Source organism: Emydura macquarii, unplaced genomic scaffold (assembly GCF_026122565.2).
Source record: "Emydura macquarii macquarii isolate MOO-44397 ecotype Brisbane River unplaced genomic scaffold, CSIRO-AGI_Emac_v2 contig_2699, whole genome shotgun sequence".
Lineage (NCBI taxonomy): Eukaryota > Metazoa > Chordata > Testudines > Chelidae > Emydura > Emydura macquarii.
The window spans coordinates 151,667-175,691 of NW_027132836.1; the positions used below are offsets into that span (position 1 = coordinate 151,667).

The following is a 24,025-nucleotide window of genomic DNA, read 5'->3' on the forward strand; positions in this document are numbered from 1 at the left end:
ATGAAGTAAATTCCTTGGGGGAACTTGTTGCCTAATACATTTTACATTCATCACTTATTATTTCTGTTTTTAATATATAGTTTTGATAAAATATGAAGGAAAAATTACATACCTTTGTCTTTAGACTTGTAAACTACTTTTAGTAAAATATAGGGCTTAGCTTCTGTCATATCTATAAACTCAGATGGATCCAGAGAATCAAAGGCAAATGTTTCTTAACATAAACAAAGTTAAATATTATGAGACAAAACTGTTATTTATTTCACTGATCATTATAGTAAAATAGTCAAGAAGATTCAAACATGAGTTTCCCACTAATACGATTGAAACCCTCACTGAAAATCTTTGTCCAATCCTTTGCGCAGTTTCCACAAAAGCCACTTTCTAGATGTATTATTCACTTTCAAGACTTATCTTCCACTATTATTTTCAGGACCCATGCTAAGAACCCTATTCAGCGCTCCTTACTGAAGCAAAACTCCCTCTGACGTTAGTGGGAACTTGACTTAATTGTGAATAGGACTGGGCCTTTAGCATCTTATTAAATACTCTTTACTTGCTCCATCCTCAAGTTAATGGAAGCTTTTCCATTTACTTCAATGGGAACACCATCTTGCCCTGTGTGTGCTGGTAAGTTTCTTCTAACCCTGCTCTCTTCAGTTATTCATCATAGGCACACCCATTACTAGAAATCATACGCAACAGAACACTTCAGTTCCTCATAAGGAAAAAAGATATTTTAGTGTTATGTCTTGCTATATAACAGCAATAATCTCTATTGATTTGTAGTAGACTTGCAATAAATAGTTTATGAATTTTATTTAAAGCACTCAATTTTGTTTAGGGCATTAGTCAATCTCAGTAGTCATTGATTGGCTTGCACAGTGTATTACAAAACAAAAAGATTGTTATATTAGACATTAACTTAATAATTGATGTTTAAATTGTGAGCAATATTTGTGGTTAATTCATTTACCCAGGGTCATTCAACTAATACCTGGTTTTCAATGAGGTCTTGTGTCTCCTTTGCCCCAAATTTCAGTCCAAAGTAATGCAGTAAGGGAAAGGTTCACTCCCAGTTTAACAAATCAAAACAAAGAATTGTAAAATGCCACAATTCCAAAATTACAGTACATTCTGGCAACCAACAAACATTTTTAGAAAGCTCCTAACCACTCTTATCTTAAAAAAAAAAAAATTATAATGTACACGATTCTTGAGTTTTTAAAATCTAAAGATTTTAGAATTGCGACATTAGAGCCAGATCCTGCAAGATGCTGTACACACTCAATTGTCACTGACTTCAGAGGCAGTTGAGGGACCTCAGCAACTCACATAATCAGGCCGTAGGTACCCATCTGTAATTCAGTGCCATTTTAAGATGAAAACTGAATAATAGCTATGAGAGAAATTACATTTTTTTAATAAAGAGTACTCCCTTTTCTTGGTATAACTTGTGCAACTAGACTATCTTATTTGTCCACCAGTCTCACAAAGGAATGTTCCTGGTTATATTATCTAAGCTTTATGAAAACTGGAATGAAAAAATACCCAGCAACCTTTCACTGCAGCAACCAAAGAGCAAGTTGGCTTTGTCTTTCCACTGAAGCATATATCAACGGCTAGGGGAGTTTGTAGCTTTAACTAGATGATTAGATGAAAATAAATCTTCATCTAGAGGATTTTTTAAGACTATAAAGGCTCTTACAACCACAATAATCTTGTCTCATCTAAATTGATGAAATTCTCATATCAAATAACATTCTCCTCTACATGAAAAGTTGGTCCCGTAACTAGTAGGGGTTTCATTGTTTCGGACAGGAACTCTCCTTCCTAAGGAGGCTGTGGAATCTCCATCATTGGAGATTTTTAAGAGCAGGTTAGACAAACACCTGTCAGGGATGGTCTAGATATTACTTAGTCCTGCCATGAGTGCAAGGGGACTGGACTAGATGGCCTCTCGAGGTCCCTTCCAGCCTTATGATTCCCTCAATGCCCTCACACATGCTCATTATTTCCCTTTAAAAAGGACATTTTAATTCAGCTGCCCATTTATAAAACAGCCATTTGGCAAGAATTGGTATGGGAATACCAATTGAACGGGGATGGATGGAACCTGGGACAAAGGTTAGGCTAGATAAAATTTTTATAGAATCAAAAAAAAACAGAGACTACAGAATCTAAGGCCACAGAACATCTGGTGTCTAGTATATGAAGAGGATAGATTAAGGGGAAATGTATTTCTTTCTGCAAATGAGTCCACCACCTGAAGAAGACCCAAGTTTGTGCACAGGTTTAGGAACAAACACCCTCTTTCTTCCAGCAGTAGACTCTGGCAGAACAGGAAGAGCTTGAGCCACTACCATTCATCTGATTTCAACAATACTGCTGAAGCATTTCTCCTCTCTGCAGATGGCAATAGCATATTGCAGGCAGCAGTGAAGCTAGAGGAAAGGTAAGAGGATTTAAGTGGACCAACAGGGCCCACTCACTTCCCACTCCCATCTCAATCTAAGGTACTTATATGGCTCCGATTATCGTAGTACCTAAAACCTTCACATTTTTTATGTTATAATTAAAAATGTTGTTATTTTACAGATGGGGAAAATGATAGACACAGAGGCTAAGTGATTTGAGCAAAATAACATAAAATATCTGTGGTGGAGCAGGAATGGAACCTGGATTTCCCACTGCCCACTAGACCATCCTTCCTTCCTAGGGCAAAGCCTGAGGCTGTGGAGGCTAATAGAAAGGAAAGACTTTTGACTAAAGGAAGGGAGAAGAGAGCAAAGTACCTCATAGGAAAGAAAAAAATATTAATGGGAAAAATTGATAGGGGGGATTACAGGAGGGAAAATACAAAAGAGAAAAGAGAAAAAATTAGAACAGAAGGAAATGTCTTGAAGAGAGAGGAGAGATGAAAGAAGAAAAGCCTTATATAGGACAAATATTAACAAGAAAAATCAGGAGAAAAGAGAAGAAAAAGTAGTAAAGAGGAAAGGAAATGATGAAGAGCAGAAACAAAAGAACGAGAGTCAGCCAAATATATCTCTGGCATAACTCCACTAGCTTCAAGTGTGTTTTTTTCCTTTAATTTACAGAAAACCTACTGCTAAAATATAATGCCTGATATTATACAAATACAAATCTTTGTTTTCCGATATCAAGAAAGAGGTGATATGACTATGTATGAGGAAGGGGCCTGCAAGGTCTGTTTGTGGATGGGAGGCGAACGTGGCAGCTCAGGATTAGGGATGATACACGGTGGGAGAGAGAATAACCCGTTTTGTTCGGAATAAAATGCTGAGGCTGCAGTTTTTAATGTTCCTATTTTTCTTTTGAATATATTTGTTGGGAAACAAATGGGTGTGTTTGAGGTTCCATAGTGCTGGTGGACTTAAGGCGTATTTTGACTTAATCCACTCCGACACAGTAGTAACTCTGGTTGAGAAGAAGAGTCTGTCTGAGATAACGCAAAGATTTTTGGAGGACCACAAATTAACCTTCATCTACCACTGGCTGAGATGCTTTAAAAAAGACTTCTTAAATTTATATTGAAAACACTGAAGGGAAGTAAGGACCAAAATGATAACATCATACAAAGGGAAACCATTAAGGCTCACCATGAATCACTTGAAAGTTTATCTTTTTTTTTAAAAATCTACTACATATATTTGAAGTTAAAATATTTATGCTAGGATCAAAAGTGTTGCAAAATATTAAAAATCCTTATTTTTTTAAAAAAGTGCAACAACAAAATAGAATGCATAACAATAGATGGTAAATTAAAAGATTCATACCATTGAACTGAACAGTAAATTCAGTGATTTCACTTCTTTTTGCTGTTTTTCCTTTGGTTTTCTGTACAAGAGAGGGCTTAAAAGAGCTAGTCTTGGAGCTCAGCTTTTCAAGGTCATAAACTACTGAAACTGTTAACTCCACAGCAAGAGGGTCAAACTCTTTCAACCAAGTTTCCTTAAAAAAAGAAATATTAAGTGAATGCAACAAACAAAGCAAATTACTTTGCATCCTGGTCACTATGAGAATCCATTGCAGGGCACAAAACTCCATTCTGTGATTTATCTGTAATCATTTTTAGGAAAAGGACTCACTTTTTCAATTCATATGCAACCCACACTCCTGCTGATTTTGTGGGAACCTGGGGATGTGCAAGAAATTAAGCATTTACTAAAGAAGGGAAGCATTTTCTTAGGATGTATGATGGATTTGTCCAGTGGTAACTCCCATTAATATTGCTAGGGGCCAAATTCTGCTTACAGTTAAACTTCTGCAGTCCTTCTTCAGTTTGATAATTCAGATAATTATATACATAACATTAGATCATCAGCTGGTATGAAATTGCACATTTTTCTTGATTTTGAAAGAGAATTCACAGCCTGAGGATCTGGCCATAAATATCTGTTATGGGATTTGGTATTTCAGATCCATGGAAAAGACGTTACCTTAAAATGCAAACAAGGTATACTACTACTTTATAGGTTCATGCCATTATATCTTAATTCAGTACTATATTTACAGAATGTACCCATTTTTCTAATGTATTAATTTTTGTGCTTGTAAACTATTATGCTCATAATCCTGTTACATTTATTATATGCTGGACAAATTGTCCCACTTGTGGGAAAGGCTTCCTAATGAAATAACAGATATCTGTTAAACCAAACTCTTTTTCATAATAAATTAGAGACCTCACACTGCTAGAAACACAGAATTTAATACAATGTCACAGGACTAAAAAATTATAAGTAAATATTGACTTTTGTTAAGGTGAAAAACAAACTTTATTGACCAGAGAGGTAAATATTAACTTGGAGTGAAGCAAATATACAATATGTACTGAAGTTAATGGGTCAAAATCCTTTTCAGCTTTGCAAAAGAAAATTTGGCCCAATAAATGTTTTATTACTTATGTTCTGAAAGTCTTCATCAGAAACATCTGGAAAATCTCTCCATAGTGGTAATGCATTTCAATAATGTACAGTGTTTCATAAGAAGCTAAAAGCACGCAGAGGACTAAAAAAAATTAATTAATTATGCTCCTGCGAGGTGAAATAATAGCTTTCAATTAATATTTTTCAGCCAGTCAGGGTGTATTTATTTGCATACGTGGCCTGACTGGATAAGTGGAGTGGCCTCAATTTTATTAACTTCTGAAGAGGTAAACAATAGAAACTTACTGAGTCTTCACATAACAATTTTCAACCAATCACAGTATATGTTTTTTCTTATGTATGTAACAATAATTAATGCCAAAGTGAGCTTTATCTGACTAACACGGCTACCCCTCTGGAACTTGTCAGAACATACAAGGTATAATTAAATTACCACTTACAGTGTGTGATAGTTCAACCTGAGGTACGGGTAAAACTAGCTTCAGTAGAATATCCTTCACCCCAACTGGTAAAATGTCCTGGAAGCCAAGATGAACCTTTCCAGCTATGAAAACAAATTACACCAAAGGTAATTAGCCAATGTAATGTTTAAATAGTTTGATCCTTGGTTTAAATTAGATTAGTCAGAGCTTGGCTTATTAGACCAAACAGAAGTATATTACACTTTTACCTATGAAATTAAAGAACAAAAATAGTTTTCTTCTTGCTGTAAGGAAAATCACAAAGATTGAATTACAAAGAATATAGTAGATCAAATATAGTAACAATTGTAAGTCTCAGATACTGAAAAATATCATAATATTTTACAACAGAGTAGGTTCTAGTTGCAAGGTGAAATGTTTAGATTTTGGGTAATGTCTATTTTATACAGAAGAATTTATAAGAATTCCATAAACAGGACAGTCAGATCTTTTCATACAGAAGTTTTGGTCAGGATTAAGGCCTAATCCAAGTTCCATTAACTCTAATAGCTGTTGGATCAGGCCTTAAGCTAAGAATCACGCGTGTGTGTCTTAAAAGATAGAATTTAGTTCTGTCTAAAAGTTCTTTTCCTGTTTAATGGCTCAGTCTTGTAAAATGTAAGGGTTTACAGAATCAGGCCCTTAGACAGACTGGAAGAATTTTTGTTTTTGAAAAACTTGAAGGAAAAACTATACTGAAAATTTACCAAACATTTTTAAAAATATGCCCAATAGAGAACTCTAATGTCTTACATAGAGTACTGTCATTACAGTACATTATCTGACCTCGATACCTTTGTATGCATCTCCCACAGCAGCAATTAAACCACAACTCCTGAACATTTCCTTGCCACCTTCACATACTAGAAATAACAGCTACTACCACTGTTACCATGCAGCTATAAGAAAAGACCAGTTCAAACTACTACTTTATTCTAGGAACCACTGAAAGACCATAGAAATCCCTCTTTCCTGTATACAGACATAGAGGATAAGCACCCATCCTGTATAGTGCAGTGAGTGAGCAGAAATTACAGCTCTTCCTTGGAGTCCAAATATCTCATTTTCACCTATTCAGGAAGCTAAAGACTCATGAGCCTGATTCTCCTCTCACACTAGTTTTACACTTATGTAATCTCACTGATTTTAGTGGAATTATTTCTGATTTATAATGCTTTAAGTAAGAGATGATGAGATTTTCATACTGTAGCATATAGTGGGCTGGCAAGATTATTAAACATTTCACTGACCTGGATAATGTTTTTGCATTTAAAAAAAGAATTAAAATATCTGGCTTGACTTCAATGACAGCTTTGCCTGATAAGACCTACAGGATCAAGCTCTAGTGATGAAATCCTGGCCCACTACAATCAATGGGTGTTTTGCCTTTGATGTTAATGGGCCAGAATTTCACCCCATATGTTTCTCAGTCTTAAACACAAAATATGACTAAAATTTTCAAAAGTGGCCACTAGATTCAGGTCCTTTAATTATGAGAGCCTTAGACCAGTTTTCAGATGTGCTGAGAACTCACACCTCAAATTAAAATCAACAGTAGCTATGGGTGCTCAGCAACTTTAAAAATCAAGACAATTGTGAGAAGGCTTGCATGCAGAAACTGAAGCAACCAAAATTAGAGGCCATTGAAAATCTGCTCATCTTGGCAGAATTTTAAAATCCTCAAAAACAAATCTAGACTGAAAGTTTTGAATTTTGCAGAAATCTTCTACTTATATTGAATATTATTTTCTTAGGAATAAAACAAATGAGAAATCTGATGAATATTCAGGACCATTTACTCTTCCGCAGACTCTTACATTGAATCAAGTTTAAACCATATTAGCTGGCTGTCTTTTCCACGTATTTTAAAACATCTGCTTCAAATTTCACCAAAATGTATATTTTCCCAATTTTAAGGACAAATAATTCTTCTACACATTCCTTTGAAAAATCCATACATTGCAAAAGTCCAGCATTTATTGTGAGGAACACTATAACAAAGATAAATACTCTAGGCCTGTAATCTGATTGGCACAGGCAAGCCCCTGATGGGAGCACCATCAGAACGTAGGACTGGGGCTTAAGAAACTTTATTCTAATATTTCTGGCTAGAATAGAAGGCTTAAATAAACGTTTAGAAATAAGCTGTTCTTTTCATTATATCTGAAATCTTGCCTATGATACACAAGATATTAGGTACCAAATGCACGTTAACAGATATATTCTCCTCTTGATGCTCTTAAATAACAGCACGAACACAGTTACATACCTTCCACTGAGCTGAGTCTTGGAGACAGATCAGCAAGTGGCCTGCACATACAAACATTGCTAATTGGTATATGTTCATAATTTAATTCCCTATTTTCAGTGCATATAGGAATAAGCAACAATCTGAATTAATTTCTCATTTTAAATACTTTTGCTCATTTTAAAGTATTTTATTGCCCGCTACAAAAAAAAAAAAAAGAAAAGAAAAAGCAATTCAACTAGCCATTTATATTAAAAAAATATTTCCACATACTGTAGAGAAGGCATTTCCAGATATAAAAATATTCATTATAAATGAAAGATTTAGTATTGCCCTAGCTAATTTATGAGTCAAATGAAATATTGTTTCATGCAGCCTTTCAACATTCCAATGTTATGAGGAAGATCCCATGGGTGAAGAAATATGGGAAGGTGTAACTCAGTTGTGTGTAGATCAATGTTATAACATTCACCCTTCCTCTGAACTATGTGGGTATGCCCATGTGAATCTGATGGTGCTCTTAGTACAGCACCTGAATGCAACACTGCCCAGAATGAAAACACAGCATTAAGGCTATGACTGACTGATATTGTGATAACAAGGTAGGAAAAACATGCAAACCTGTAAGGCTCACTACTTCATAGGGCCTGGGCATTTTTTGAGCACTTGAGAGTGTATCTGTGATAGTTATCTCTAGGTTTATGTTTTGTTCTCTTTCCAGTAGGTCAGCCATGTCCCAGATGGAATGCAGAGGATACTCCCTCCCCTTTAACTTTTCCTCCCCCATTAAGGCATGCATTGTAGCCACAAATCTCCAGTCAAGACAGTCTACATGAGGTTCCCTTTGAAGGCTGTCAATAATGTCTCTAAAATTAGATAAGAGAAGTCACTGCAGAACTCTCCTTCCCACCCATCCCGAACACAAACAGAGGTTTGCTCTACTTTTACACAATACATGCAGCTTCCTTTGATCTGTAGTGTAAGAGAACAGGATTCTTGCTTGGTGGTTCAGAATGTTAATGCTGAGCCATTTTATCTATATAGGCCTTAGATACACACAGCAGTATGTGCCTTCAGCAACATTTAACTTTAATCTGTAACATGAATATTACCAAGTCTACTGAATATATATGGCAGGTTGACAAACTAAGACCTATTTCAGCTATGTACTTAAGCACTTGACTAACTTTAAGTACGTGATTAGTTCAATTAACTACAGAGGGGCTTCTCATGTGTTTTAAGTACATTTCTGAATTGGAGCTCTACTAAGCAGCATACAAAGTGTTCAATATATTTTTAATGATTTTTTTTTTTTTTTTTTTTTTTAAAGACCGCCCTTTAATTTCAGCAGCATGTTTCCAATCAGTACATCCTTGTATCTGTAAAGCAAGGGGAGTTCTCTACCTTTGATTCTGTCTGCTAAGCCGTGGGATGTCAACTGGTAAACCACCTTGCTGTAAGTGAATCCAGGCCCTTTGAATATCAGCTGTAAGAAGATGACAACCATGAAACAAAAACACCTGAAAAGAAAAAAAAAAAAAAAAAGAATTTTCACTACTATACATGAAACAAACCTGTTAATATTTTATGGATTCTGAAAATGTTTCCTGGCTCGAAGTAAAGTTTTTTTTTCATACAATTTTTTTAAGTATGCACTATAACCACAGAAAACCGCCTTGACTTTACTTCCTATGCTCATTATTTTGCTGACAGCCTAAACTGCACTCATTCAAAAAGGTTTTATTTTTGTTTGCCAATAAAAACTCAACACTTCCCAATTACTTTAGTAATTTCTCCATTTTTACTAGGAATTTCAACTTTTTTACCTTTTAAAGGGGTGATTAATTAGCTATCAACCTAAACTTTAGTTTTTGTTTTTAAAAACCAAAACAGGGGCCCAAGTCCCAGCAGAGCCTTTTACACTGCTTTGGCAGTCCCTTAGAGTTGGTGTAAATGTAATTTTACTTCAGTAGGACTGAAACACATGCTTAAGTGCTTTGCTTAGTAGGGATGGATTTAAGCATGTGTTTAAAGCTGAACATGTGCTTAAGTATTTTGAATTAGAGCCTTAATGAGAAACATTTTGGTGCAACCTACAATGTGATTACTGATGCTATCAAATATTGCAGGGTGTATTCTTCATATTCCATAGATGCAGTACTCCCATTAATGTTACACGGAAATTCAGCATGTAATTCAAGGGAAGTATTGGCACCCTGAGGCCTGGAGTAATATACTTCAGTGGGGCTGCATAACCATAACTGAGAACCAAATATTGCCTGAAGTCAGTGAGGTTGCATAGGTGAAACAGAACACAATTTTGTACATAATTTACTGTTGCAAATCTAAAAAAATTATATAACTAAAATGTGTATCATAATAAGGGAATGCCAATGGAATTTTATCCTTTGAAGGAACCAAATGTTCTTGAAAAACTATTTAAAAAATATCTTTAAATAAAAACATGTCTTTGGTGATTATTTTTATCAAAAGTACAGATAATTAGTTGATGGTAACATAAAGCATTGTTGTATGTACCTCTCTTATAGCTGGATAATCATTGGCAGCCATTAATGAATCCTTTAATAGCATAAGGAGTGAAACACAGAAATTCTCCATCACCTTTCGATTCCAATCGTGCATGTACAACTGATCCCAAATCAATAACACTGCAGGAAAATCCAGTACACTCACAAATCCCTACATAAAATTATGAAATTTATTTTATTAAAAATATATTAGGCCATTTCTAATTTTAAAAATATAATACCAAAGCTTGCTCTTCCTACTTACACAGGTACCTGTATAGTTTAACACTTTGTTACCGGTACCCAGAAACAAGCTTCAGATTGGGCGGGGGCAGTGTTTGACAGAAAAAAACAAGTGTTTGTTCAGCATCTAGCACAATGAGGACTCAGGCTCTTAGATGCTAAGGTAACATACATGAAATAATACATACATACATACATACATAAACAAACTACTACTACTGCAATCAGTGTTACTGAAAGGAAACTTTCATCACCAGTTTTTTTTAAGCTGGATCATCAACTTCTGTAAATGATCATAGCTCTACTGAAGTCAGAAAAACTGTTTCCATTTATACTAGCTGAGTATTGTGTCCTCTAGTTTTAATCTTAATTTTTATTCCACTGGCTCGTTTGTGGCTTTATTAATAGCCAAATAATGTAAAATTTATTTCTTTAATGTGCTTGATGTAGTTGTAACAAACCTCAAGTTTTTGCTGTCAGTATAAAGAAAAAATACAAATATTATAGATAAATCACTACTAAAGCTGCCTTTGAACAAATATGTATTTATATATGTGGAGAACAAAACAAAAGAGGGGCTTAATTTTTAAAGAAAACATGTCATATGATTTAGGTTCCAAGGTTTTAAAGATTACAGCAAATCTGTTAATAGGAAGAAAGAAACCTTTATAAAATATGGAAAATAATATTTTGCTTCCTTTTTTTCTATTACACTATTTTTCCATAGTGGAAAAATACACTCATTTAGTGAATTAAAATATTTTGGTTATGTGAAACCAGAACAAACAGTGGACCTGATTCTTTTCTCACCAATTTAATTCTCTCTGGTTTGATAGTCGCTCCTGATTTACAACAAGCTAAGTGAGAGAAGACTCAATCTCTGCCTTTGTTTTTTAATTCATTCACATAAATTAGGATTTCTTACCTCACCCATCCACTTTCTGAGGAAAATGACTGGGCTTGCCAGTAACTCCTTGGTTAGGTGTTGGTTCTGCTCAGCTCTGTCTGTGGCTGTGTAAAGTTCTTGAGCTTTCTCTCTTTCTCGAACTATCAACTCCACTAGAAAATCCTGCAAAAAGAAGATGACGGCATATTAGATGGAATATATGTTATAATATGGAAAAAAAATCAGAAACATTATCCCCAGAGATAAAAAGCTATCTATATATATTTCAAGATCTTTTAATAATTTTATTAAATCATATTTAAAAGTACAACTTTATTCCATATACTGACTTTTACTACAGCAAACATTTTATTTTCAACTTCTGCAGATAGCATTAATATAAAAGAGTTTTTGTTTAAAAAAAAAAATCAATAAATTGTACTTTTGGGTCAACTGCAGGATTCTTTCTGACACATTGGTGAAGATGAGTGAAGAATTCAGTGTCCTCTCTCTCCAAAAGGCTCATCATCCACTCAGCCATTGCAAAGATTTCTATCCATGATGGGAATAAGTTTTGATGTAGGAAATGTAGGTACATAGCCAATTCATAGGGATGTTCAGCTAAAAATTAAAATATCGATTCGTTTATAGAATAGTGAAAATCTTTCTGTCAAAGCTCTGCGGATCCTTGATCAACCATTTCCCCCAGCTTTAAACCTCCCAACTTTTGAGAACTTGTATCCTGCCATTATCCTTCTGAAGAGGGGATTTTTCAGATCGCACTTATTAGTGTCACTTTTTTATTTTTTAATGTATTTATCATGTTTACTATGTAGTGCCTGAGGCTAAACAGGGCCTCTTTGTACTGAGAACTGTCCAAACATAAAATAAGGGACAGTCCCTACCCCAAAGAGTTTACAATCTGAACAGACAAGACAGACAAAGGGCAGGGAAATGGGATCGAATATAGAAGCAGAGTGAACAATGCAAAAGTGGCAAATGTCATTTCAGTTCCATAATTTTGCTGTTTTTGTTTTGTTATTTAAATTCATTCAATGGGGTTATGGCAGGAGGGGACTAGCTAGATGGAAAGACAAAGGAAAGGACAGGGCTGGAGACTGAAGGAGGGGATGAAATGGATTGGAGCAAAGAGCCAGACAGCACAGGGGAAAGAATGTTCAGAATGAAAACTGTAGAAAGCAGTCTGATGACATCCATGTCTATCAGGTCTTTCCTTGAACTGCTCCCTGCAGCTGTACCAGCGTCAGTCTCTAGCTGGCTCCTCCTTGCAGTTCCTACCCCAAAGCCCATATGACTTCAGAGAAAGGGGATACCACATGGCTTTTTGTGCGCCCAAAAGGGGAACCTCCCCTGAACAGTTTTGGTTGGACCTGCACTACTGCAATATTATTAAGCTTAACACTATAACTAACTCTGAGTGAACATTTATGATGTAATCAATGTAATGTACAAGAATATAATGTCTGAGTTAGAAGTAAATTTGGGTGTAAAATTAGGGACCTTTTCCCTTGTAATGAGGCAAATCTGACAGCTGTACTTTAATTACCATTAAGCCTGATTCTGATCTCACACAGATGTAAAGTTCCAATCCTGCAAACATGTATGCACATGCTTATCTCTGCATGTGATCAGTCCCATGTACTTCAGTGGAATTACCCATGCAATTACAGATAAATATGTGTGTGTAAATGTTTGTAGGATTGGGGCCACCTAAATCAGATTTAACTCACTCAAAGTTGTGTAAAAAGGGTTTAAACAAGATCAAAAATCAGGTCCTAAGAAAAGTGATATAGGTCTACAGAATTTTCTGTGCTTTAATTTAGTTACCTGTGGGTGTTATCTGCTTAAATGCCATTTGCAAAGGAAAGAGCCAATAGATTAGGTAGGGTTCATATGTGCCATTAAAAACATAGAGGACATTTAAGGTTTTGCTGGCCTCTGAAATCATTTGTTCATTTGTGGCAAAAGAATGCATGCAGGGTGTCTTTTCATATTTCTGTTGGGTGGAAGGAAAGAAATATGTTAAATATTTTTAATTAAAAAGATGATTTTAAGAAATAAAATACTGTTAAGTACATTTATTTCATTTTGATATTGATTTTAGTCAGAACGTACAAGCTCTAACCATTAAAGAATTGAATTCAGCTGTACTGATATTAACTTTATGTGATGTAATAGCTATACATAGAGGTTTAACACTAAAAGGTCACAGCTTTAAAGCCCTCTCAATAGCTCTAGAACGAGGAAATTGATCTTTGGTGAAAGCAATGGCTGAATACCAGACTATAAAAAACCTTGACCATCACAAGAATATAGAAGATTAACTACAGAGGTTTTAAAAATTATCTAATTCAGTGGTTTTCAACCTTCTTTCATTTGTGGACTCCTAAAAATTTCAAATAGAGGTGTGGACCTCTTTGGAAATCTTAGACATAGTCTGCAGACCCCTAGGGGTCCATGGACCACAGGTTGAAAACCACTGTAATGGTAACAACAATCTTTCAAGGATCCCATAGATTTCTTTATAAGGAAATATTGTTCCACCTATCACTAGTTTGTTCTTGCTGCAAATTACTTTTAATTATGTTCAGTTTTATTGTGGGTTGTAGATCACTGAATTATTTAATGATACTATAAATAGTATGCTTCTCTCTACTGTAAGAATCACTTTCAAGTGTGCAAAGAAGACAAAATTTACTGCACCTTGGGGACTGGTTAGTCTAGAAATCATTCTATGGTGTTTGCAATGATATTCTGGAATTCAGTAACCCAACCAAAGGAGCAAAGTAGAAGACTATTCCCCAAATGATTACCAATTAAGGATAGGAGAACTAAAACCCAGAAATCACCTGATAAATATCAGCAATGAGTGGTATAAGGATGGATGACTTATTTGGAAATATGTAACAGTATGGTAGCATTGCTATGACCAAATGAATGTGTGTTCAATCATCATCACAGTGGAAATATTCATTATGAAGTATATGCTCAAGACAAGGATTATGAAAATATGGAATAAAAAATAAATAGTAAGCATGCCAGGTTTTACATTTTCTGATTCACCTCCACAACTGCATTTTCAATAAGGCCTGAAATCGGTGATCGGGTGGCCCTTCTAATTTTCAGTTCAGCAATTCGGTGCTCAACGGTTCGTCCAAATTTCACTCTAGCTTCTGTCTCAAGAATTCTGAGAAGGTGATACAGAGATTAATTTCCCTGATTATGACATTGATACTACTATTAAGAACTACAATATCATTCCCTATTGAAACATCTGCTGGGAGAAGCTCTCAAACTCCCACTACCATGTCACCTTCAAAATCTTCCCACTCTAAGTGGATCTTTGCGAAGGGCACCTTTACTTTGTATTCGGAAAGGAGCGTGAATTTGGTGGCACTATCTGGTAAATAATCCTCCTCCTGGACTAATTCCTTTTTAACTAAGGTAATTTCTGAAGCGGAATCCCTCCATCCAGTGTACACAATCCCATTGATCCTGGCACCCCTTAGGAATTCCTCATTGCCCCTTCCTGTCTCTGCCCTCACATAGTCAGTGAGGCAATCCTCACTCCCCCTAATAGGGATTACTAAAGTGGTAACATTAATACCTGCCGTGTTTGTTTCCTGACACAAGGTGGCCGGGTCAACAGTTATCTGGCCAGTCTTTGTACTTAAGGTGACAGCAACTGAATTGATTGTGGGCTAGGGGGTTGCTGGCCTTGGATTATTCCTGTCTCTATGGTTTGGACAATTTGGCTTTATATGGCCAATGAGTCCACACAGGTGGCATGTAAAAGATTTTCCCCCTGGATGAGAGGTTTTAAGTTCTGGGTTCATCTAAGACTTCCTAGCCAAGTTGGGGCTAGTCTTATTCCTGAACCCATCCTCCCTTTTAATTTGCAAAGAATAGAGATTGCTTTTCCCTTGAGGCTTATGCCTCTCATGGTTCCTATTCTCCATGAAATCATCAGCAATTCATGCAGCTTCCAAAATGGTATCAGGGTTTTTATCAAGCACAGCTGCCCTGATATGGTGGGGTGCTATTTCCAGGAGCTGTTCTCTAGCAAATAAATCAATAACTCTGCTATAACTATTACAAGCCTTTGCCCCCTCAATCCACTTTTTCATATATCCAAGCAGTTTATGAGCATATTCAATATAGGTAACATTATCAGACAGCTTAACATTTCTAAATTACAGCCTATAAAACTCGGGAGTAATTTTAAACCTTTGCAATACAACTTCCTTAAACTTTACATAATCTAATGCATCCTCTAACTCCATTTCATTAAATACCTTCCTGACTCTTCCAGTCAATTTGGTGAGGAGAACAGGTATTCTTCTCCCATCAGTCACCTGATGAATATCACAGAGTCTTTCAAAAGTAGACAAAAACTCCTCAATATCCTCATTATCTCTGTAAATGGGACAGATCCTTTCCAGATCTTTGATGGTGAGAAGCGAAGAATTCTCAGCTGGTGGCAGCAGACCCTTTTCCTCTTTCTGGATCTGGAGCTGGATTCTGGCTGTTTACATCTGTCTTTGATGAACCCTTTCCTCAGCAGCCTTCATCAGTTTTTCTATCTCAGCTGCCTTTTGCTTTTCCCACAAGCGAAGTTCTGCCATTTCTCTCTCATGCTGAAGATGCTGGCTCTCTTTCCGGGATTGCGGTCGAAGATCTTCTATAACAGGTACCTCTGTGAGGGAGTCAGGTGAAGATTCTGTTCTCTGGTCATTGCCTACGAGCAAATCTCTTTTTCTGCTCTGAAATATCCCCTTTAATGGTTATTTGTCTCTCCTTACATAACTGTTTAAGCTCTTTTGCGTTCATAGCATCATATGATCTCTGCTCACTCATCTTAACTAACTTTAATCTTTAACACTCTCACTATCAAATTTTAAAATTTGGAATAGTGCGAGGTTCTGATCCAAAATCCAAATGTTCTGGTTCTGTGGATCCTGCCACGACTACGCCACTGTGACCTGTCCATGCCTAGGGTAGCCACCTGAAAATGCCAAGGTCAGGGCAGGCTGTAAAAGGAGAGAAGATTCTCCCAGCACTGGTGGGTAACACTGAAGTCAGACTTCCCAACCAGCCATAAACAGTGCTTCTGATTCCCCACACTGGTTATCAAGAAGCCAAAACAAAACAGAAAACAAAACACAGCCCCCTTTATTGCATTTCAGTCTCCGGCTTCTAATCAGCCGCTAAGGTCCAGTAAAGAGATCAGTTATTTAAAACTCTATGCTCTTTACCAAAAAGGTTTCTCCTGACCCCAAAGGGTCAGCCACAGTACCAGATCAATGTAAGTTTAGATCTTACCTAAAATAGCATGCTGCCAGCCAATCCTTTAGTAACTAAAACTAAAGGTATATTATAAAAAGAAAGAAACAAACTATAAGAGAAATGTTAAAGGATCAAAGCAATCAGATACATACAAATGATTTGAAAATTCATATAGATCAGGTTTCAAGAATTGTGGAGTTTGCAGGCTTGTACAATCCCTCTGGTGTACATCCAGTACCTGCATGGGTCTCAGTCCTTTGTTTCACAGCTTCAGTTCAGTTCAGTTCAGTTGTAGATGAGTTGAGGTAGGCTGGGGACTAAAGACAAAATGGATCTGGGACAGCTGCCTTTTATGTCCTTTGGGCTTTGCCATGCTGCTTGTGGAAATTTACAGGAATAAAATGGAGTCTGGAGTCACATGAGTAAGTCCTGGTGACTCATCAGGTATATCCCTGGCTTCTCACCCATTGTACCTGTGAATTTCTTAATTGGCCATTAAGCAGGCTATTGCTGCAGCCATCCTGTCTGGGGTATCACCCAGACACAGCACAATTTGAAATACAGATATATCAAACATATCCATAACTTCCATTACACATATAACACATGAACATAAACATTATCATCTTACTTAGCATATAATAGCCTTTCTAACAGTACCTGACATAGCATATCTCACATGAATTACTATGATTTTGACGTATTGATGTTAAACAACAACATAAATGTCCCCCTCCCAATCCAGCCAGCATGACAGCGCTTTCACCACAAATTCAAACATTCTGGAAAGAGAGTGGGGAGGAAACAATAATACACAAAGGACCAGATCCTCAGTTGGAGTAAACAGACATACCTCCTAAAGTCAACGGAGGTATGTCAAATTACAGGATCTGAGGATCTGGCCCATAACATCTAGCCGCCCTTCTCTGTGCTATACTGGATGCACACAAGTCCTATTCTAGTTAATGAGAGATGCATGTGCATAATCAGGGACCAAATTTAGGTCTGAATTTGGAGATCATGCATAAATGAAATTACTAGACTTTTCCATAGGCCTCATTTTCAAAGATATCAGTACTTCATCAAATCAGAGTCCACTTTTCTGCATTGATTCTTCACTGAATACAGAGACCAGTTCAAGATAGTCAAAGCCCTCCATGGGATTGGCCTGACCTTCCTCAGATAGCATCACTCAATCCATGACTATGATCTCCCACAACATCTGTGTTCTGCAAAACAATTAAACTGACAATCAACTGGGAGTGGCTCATGTACTCCAAGAAGTGGGCATTAATGGAAACTTCAGAGAGGACTACCTTTCCTACTTGTATTTCAAGATGATGTTAAGGTGGTATATTACTCATGGCAATTTGAAGAACATTTGGGCTAATTTAATGTGAAAGAATCAGGGATTACTTTGACTATATTAATAGTCCAAGAATTAGATGGCTGCAGTTACAAACAAAAATGAAATATTTTTCAACATAGGACGATAATAAATACTTACATTATTCTTTCACTCTTGTCAACTTTTATATCTGCTTTTAGAAGTTTATCAGTCCAGATAAACTCTCGGAGTGTCTTTGGAAGTAATTTTCCACTTAGCCTTTCACACACTGTTAACATACTATCATAATCTAATGAGATTATGGCACAGATTGAGTCTCCTAGTATATCACTTGCTGAGCAATTTAGAATATGTGGGGGTATCTCAGGATCAATATGCATCTTCTTGTCTGTAACAAATATAAATAGTAAATGACTAATGAATTATAGTTACCTTCCAAAAGCCACTCTTTCAAAAAGTTACCAATGACTGTAACACCAAGAACAATAGAAAGGGATATCTAAAATAGAACCATTTGTTTAAAAAAAAAAATATATATATATATATTTTAACTTTATTTGCTTCAAAAGCAGAGAATAGTGGAGGGCTGTAGATATAAGACTCACAATAAGAACAGTTACTTACCTATACAGTAACTGTTATCCTTCGAGATGCGTTGGCCACATACGTTAGGTGAAATGTATTATTTTGCAAAACATTGCATATTCTGCAGTAAATTGATCTAATTTAAAACTCACTTGGGTAGTTATGCTAGCTGGTTCTTGTGCCCAATTACTTTAAGCCTGAATAAATAAACGAAGACACTCTATATCACTTCGAAAACTCTATTAGCTCTCATGTTTGTGTGAAGCAGCACTTTTGTGTTTCTGAAGTGGAAGACCTTTTATGTTTTAATAAAGGAGAAAAATCACACTCTTCAAAGAGGGTTTGGCACTCTTGACTGGCAGGGAAAGCACAAGCAAAGGAGTTGCTCAGTGTTAAATTATCTCTGACCTAGGTGGTTTCCAAAGTTATTAACCAATTATATACAGATTTGTTTCTCAACATGATTACAGTAGTTGTAGGATTTAAATAATATTAACAGTCTCTATAAACCCTGATATTTAAAATAAATGAATAAATACATAAAAATAGAGAGACAGGCTTGAACCTAAACCTTGGATCAAAATTTGGAAGGCTTCAGAATCCAAACTTGGATTCAGATTTGGATATCACACATACTCCTATCTTTATAATAGGCTGAACAACTACAACCTGGATCCAAACCTCTTGATACTTTGGACTGGAGGCTTCAGATATGAATGCTTTTTTCTACTTGGACCAATCTCTAAGTACAAAGCATCAAATTAATCAAATTTGCTTTTCCACTTGTGTAATGCTGATGTGGATTTATTCTGGAAGATAGAGGACCTGGGAATTGAGAGAGCGGAGTCAGAACTCCTTAAAACAAGCTTTATGGGTATTGGTTAGGCCTGTTTTGGTCCCCAACCCCCAAGGACAATACAGTTATGGTAGCTTTAACTCCAATTTAATGATGGGGTTTTTCTATGCAGATATCATCTCTGATTTATTTTTTAAGTGTCAGGTGCCCTAAAGGCAACATTATTAAGGGTTGAATCAATGTATTACTTTTACCTTTTTCATTTAATTGGAAAACAGATCTTCTGCGTATGGCTAAATTGAGGTCTTTGCTTTCAACAGAATTTGGCCTTTTTTTAGCTACTGATGTCGGTTTAGAATTCCATTCCGATGGAGGTAGATCCTTATGTGAATCTTCTGCCTATGAATGCAAATTTTAATATAAATGATGTTCTAGTCACAAACAATTTACAATTTCGGATGTCTATCAACAGATCTTCAATTTAGATGTTAATGTTGATTCAAAGTAGCCTATGAGAGGGGATATAAATTACCTGGATTGTTATTTGCTGAATTATACTAACAAAAAAAGTTAAAGATTTTTTCTATGCAAAAAACTGTAATTGGAGAAAGAATAAACTACCTTTTTCCATGCTTCATGTGTAGCCAATAACAATTCCATCTCTGTTGCTACTATGTTGTAGGTATCATTAAAAAAATGCACCATTTCGGGAGCCAATCTGTCTGAGTTGTTATCTAGTGCATGGAATGCAAAATGTAATTGAGTTTAAAAGTAATTTACAAATACAAGTCTTGATTCTTCCACATCTTGCACACCCAAAACACACAATTAAAGCAATACAGGGTTGGTCTCACTGTCTTGCATTCTGTGTGGAAGCTTACATCTGTGAAAAGCAAATGCAGATTGGGTACAAAATACAACCATGGCTATTAGTGAGTGGAGAATTCTGGGCACAGACAATGGCTGATACTCTGTATCCTGACAACTGATGGTCAGGGTCCATCCTCTGCAAGGAGCCAACCAGAGGTGTTGGAGAATAAAGCCAGAAGGGAAGTCCAGGTGACTGTTTGCCCAGGAAAGAAACAAAAGATGGAAAAGATCAGCAGGACATGACTGAGGGTGGGCAGCTGGAAGTGAGTCAGTTCCCTGTTTTGGGATTCAGGGGGAAAGCCCAGGCTTCTGGATTCCCACCCCCTAAGATGGACTTTGCTGAATGTTCCTGCTTTCTGTGCTAACAAGATCTGTTCTTTGCTGTGTTCCTGACAACTTATAAACCCTTCTGTTTTCCAAACTGGCTGAGAGTCACTCCTCATTGTGGAGGTGGGGTGCATGACCCCTTTTGGGCATGTAATGTTTCCCCAGGGTCCCATCCAGGTGGACTCACTATGGGGAGCTTATGGTGTGAACAGGGATGCTGAATGCTTTAAGGTCAGACCCAGGAAGCGCTGCCAAGGAGGCTTGCTTGCCCTGGTGAGTGTGTGCCCTGAGGGAAGACATACTGCACTAGAGTCCTGACTGACTTCATTCAGAGTGGTTTCAGAGCACAAAGCCTGTGACTCCATGACAGAGAGCAAAGCCATTATTATTCTTGGAGGGAATCAATGCTTAATTTTAACTTCACAAAAAATTCTTGTTTAAGAACAGTAACAAAAAATGTGTCATTTTCACATGCAAACCAATTTAATCAGGAGCATATATTGCAAGAAGGAATCTGTAGCTGTTTCATTTCTAGTTTCTTGTAAGAGATACAGCAACATTAAACAGGACAACATTTTTCAGATTTCCTAAGATAAAAAGTTAATTTGAAAACAGCAGAACATTCCTGTGGTAAATCATAATTACTGCTAAGCTACAATGGCTATGATATTGCAATATATAGTTCCATATTATTTTCTTTCCAGATATTTCAGTTGATTTTTTTATAAAAAAAAAACAACATAAAATAATAAACAAAACACAGGACAATAAGAAGTATGGACTCCGTCATCCTATGAGATCCGCATTGGCTGACCTCTGCATCTGCACAGAATCCTACTGACTTCAGCGGGTCTCCACACAGGTACAGAGGTCTACCTGCAAAGAACTCATTGCAGGATAAGGGCCTATGGTGGGAAATAATGGCACACACACACACAGTGACTTCTTCAATTTCATATTGAAAAGATGAAAACATATGAAGAAAATTGATGGATGTTACTGGGACAGACATGGAGCTGCTAGGTAATAATCCAAGCTCACTGATATGTAATTGTATGAATTATTATGATTCATATAATATTATAATTAATATGATTCATATTACATAACACTGGTCAGTGAGGTAAAGTTACTGTATAGCTATAATGGGTTATTAGATTTTCCTGTATGAATCTTGTCTATCTTAATAGGGGGCTGGAAAAAGCAGCAGGAAAGGCACACAATGGCTCTATATACGCAACCTTTCAACAACTGCAGCAATTACAACACAGTGGCCTATTTCCTGGCTCCAGCCTAAAGTTATGCATGTTTTGCCAAGACTGGGATTCTAGAGTTCAAAAGGGACACTAAACGGTTAAAGATGATGATTCCGGTGAGGAAGAGTGTTCAAAACACTGAGCACCTTTTAAAGGCAGACACTCTCTCTGCAGCAGACATTGAGAACTGGTCTGTGATTTAAGGGAAGGAAGGGGTTGTCACTCAGAGCCTAGCAATTTTATGGTGCGTGTAAGAAGCTTAGGTCTACCAAGAACCCAGTCTGGAAAATAAATAGACATGTGGTTAGCTAGATGTGTGTATTGTCTATTTTATTGTTTTAAGATTTTTTTCTTTGAAATGCTTTTTTTTTAAATAAATAATACTTTCCTTTAAGAAGGCTGTCTGGTCACCGGTACCATTGTCATAGCTCTGGGAGGAAACAGAACTGCAGGAACTGAAACTAAGTCAGATCTGGTTTGAGTGTGGGAGAATTATGTGATTCCACCCTAAGACACACAATGGCTCAAGGCCTGAGATGTGAGAGGGGATGAACTCAAATCAGGAGGGGGTCAGAAGTGCAGTTAGCCAGGTAATTGTGACAGTTATGTGAGAGACATCTGTAATAACAAATTAGACAGCAGGCCAAATTCATCCCTGGTGTTAACTCTACCGACTTCAGTAGAATGACATCAGAGATTAATCTGACCCATTTAGCCCACATCCTTCCATCTGGCAAATCTGTATTTGGTGCAAGACTGAAGGAGGAGCAAAGGCAGCTTGCTTTAAGGTGGTATTTTATCTGTAAAGATGGGGATAATGAATCTTACTTCCTTTGTCAAGTGCTTTGAAATCTATAAAAAAAAAAAAAGCACTATGAAAAAACATGGCATGAGATATAAGTATTATTCATCCTTACAATCCCTAAATCCTGGGCCAACCAGGGATCAGGACATTTCTCAGCATAAATCAGAGCTGCCAAAGGACTGCTCTTACTTAAATCCAGCTACCCACTGTCCCAAGGAGCCATTCTAACAGCCAGGAATCAACAGTGTTAGGACACACTGGCAATGCCCCTTTCCTGTAGGAATGCCCCAATGCACTTGAAGGCAGCAGCATTTGTGGCATAAGAGCTGCTACAGCCACGCCTTTCCTCCCAAGGATTTTCAAGTGAAGGAGAATCCTTAGGAGGCCAGATTTGCTTTCTTTATAGCTGCTTTGCTCAACCAAAATGATGCAAAAGCAGCCAGGGCAGGACTCATTATTTCTGTGGTGCAATCACGTTCTTGTTTATTCATAAAAAGAGTAGGTGGCTGGATCTGAGTCTCTCAAATCTTTTGTTTAATGCTTTTATAGATAAAGATTTAGCCATTAACAGTAAGATTTGCAGATAGTGGCTGTTGTTTTATTGTCCAAGCTTGTTTCCACATATATATGACATAATATATCTTAACTCACCAAGTCTGAACTGACAGCTAATGCGTTTTGCAGCTTTTAAGCACTGTTGCTTCAGCCAAATCCTTGTATTTTCTTCCAACTTCTTCTGCTCTATCTCACTCATGTTTGTGGAAGACTAGGTACAGAAGGTTTGGATTATCACAAGAACATAACATCTTTTGTAAACAGTTCTTGTCATTTTTTGCTGCCAGGGCCAAGACTGTTGATTATCACATTAAGGAAGGAAGTTTGAGTAGAGAAAATCTGCCAGTGAGCAGTGCCTTATGTCAGTCACTGAGAGAAAGGACTGGTGCCAGTGAATATAGAGGGAAGTCTTCACTCCCAAGAATTTCTTAGTCCTCAGTAAAATTATATTGAGTCAAACTTACTCCTAAGTACCTTTATCCTGGAGAAAAGTTTACTCGAAGGAATCTCTTATTTTTCAGAAAGAATATCCAGAGAGTCATGCTTAATTCTCAGTACCTTTGTGCTTGAGATTAAGTTCTTTTGCTATATGACACACTTCTTCATGGAATAGTCTTATTCTGATTTACTCTCAACTCCAGGGGTAGATAATCAGAAAAAGACATAGAAAGGGGAAAGTAATGTAAGAAACTTTGATTTACAATAGATGGATCTCCTGAAGCATCATTCCAGGTTGTGGTTTGTAGGACCATAGAGGGGCAGAACCTTTGAATGTCCTGAGATCTGCAGAGAAGTTTCATGGATCCCAGGGCAATCACACGAAGATCTGATCCCTCGATTACCCCCCACACTCTCTCTTCCTTTGACAGCATAGCACCTGAAGGAGCCATGCTGCCA

At 36.8% G+C, this 24,025-nt stretch overlaps 2 protein-coding genes across 2 annotated transcripts in view; both read right to left on the reverse strand.

The window, feature by feature from the left end:
* Positions 1 to 11,820, reverse strand: part of LOC137164948 (uncharacterized) — a 49,293-nt gene extending 37,473 nt beyond the window's left edge. The window contains exons 1-8 of the mRNA XM_067566026.1: positions 11,722 to 11,820; positions 11,319 to 11,462; positions 10,161 to 10,322; positions 9,027 to 9,142; positions 7,644 to 7,684; positions 5,354 to 5,457; positions 3,801 to 3,975; positions 113 to 214 (exon numbers count right to left, since the gene is read on the reverse strand). Coding sequence (XP_067422127.1) covers positions 113 to 214; positions 3,801 to 3,975; positions 5,354 to 5,457; positions 7,644 to 7,684; positions 9,027 to 9,142; positions 10,161 to 10,322; positions 11,319 to 11,462; positions 11,722 to 11,820 — 943 coding nt within the window. The remainder of the gene's footprint in view (positions 1 to 112; positions 215 to 3,800; positions 3,976 to 5,353; positions 5,458 to 7,643; positions 7,685 to 9,026; positions 9,143 to 10,160; positions 10,323 to 11,318; positions 11,463 to 11,721) is intronic.
* An 11-nt stretch (positions 11,821 to 11,831) lies between these two features.
* On the reverse strand, positions 11,832 to 23,422 carry LOC137164950 (uncharacterized). The gene is made up of 6 exons (XM_067566027.1): positions 23,225 to 23,422; positions 19,937 to 20,049; positions 19,570 to 19,714; positions 18,094 to 18,322; positions 14,364 to 14,487; positions 11,832 to 11,900 (listed from the first exon to the last, which is right to left on the reverse strand). Exons 1-6 carry the CDS (start codon positions 23,325 to 23,327, stop codon positions 11,832 to 11,834), a joined length of 783 nt encoding a protein of 260 aa, XP_067422128.1. The 5' UTR covers positions 23,328 to 23,422.
* Between the last annotated feature and the right edge of the window lie 603 nt (positions 23,423 to 24,025).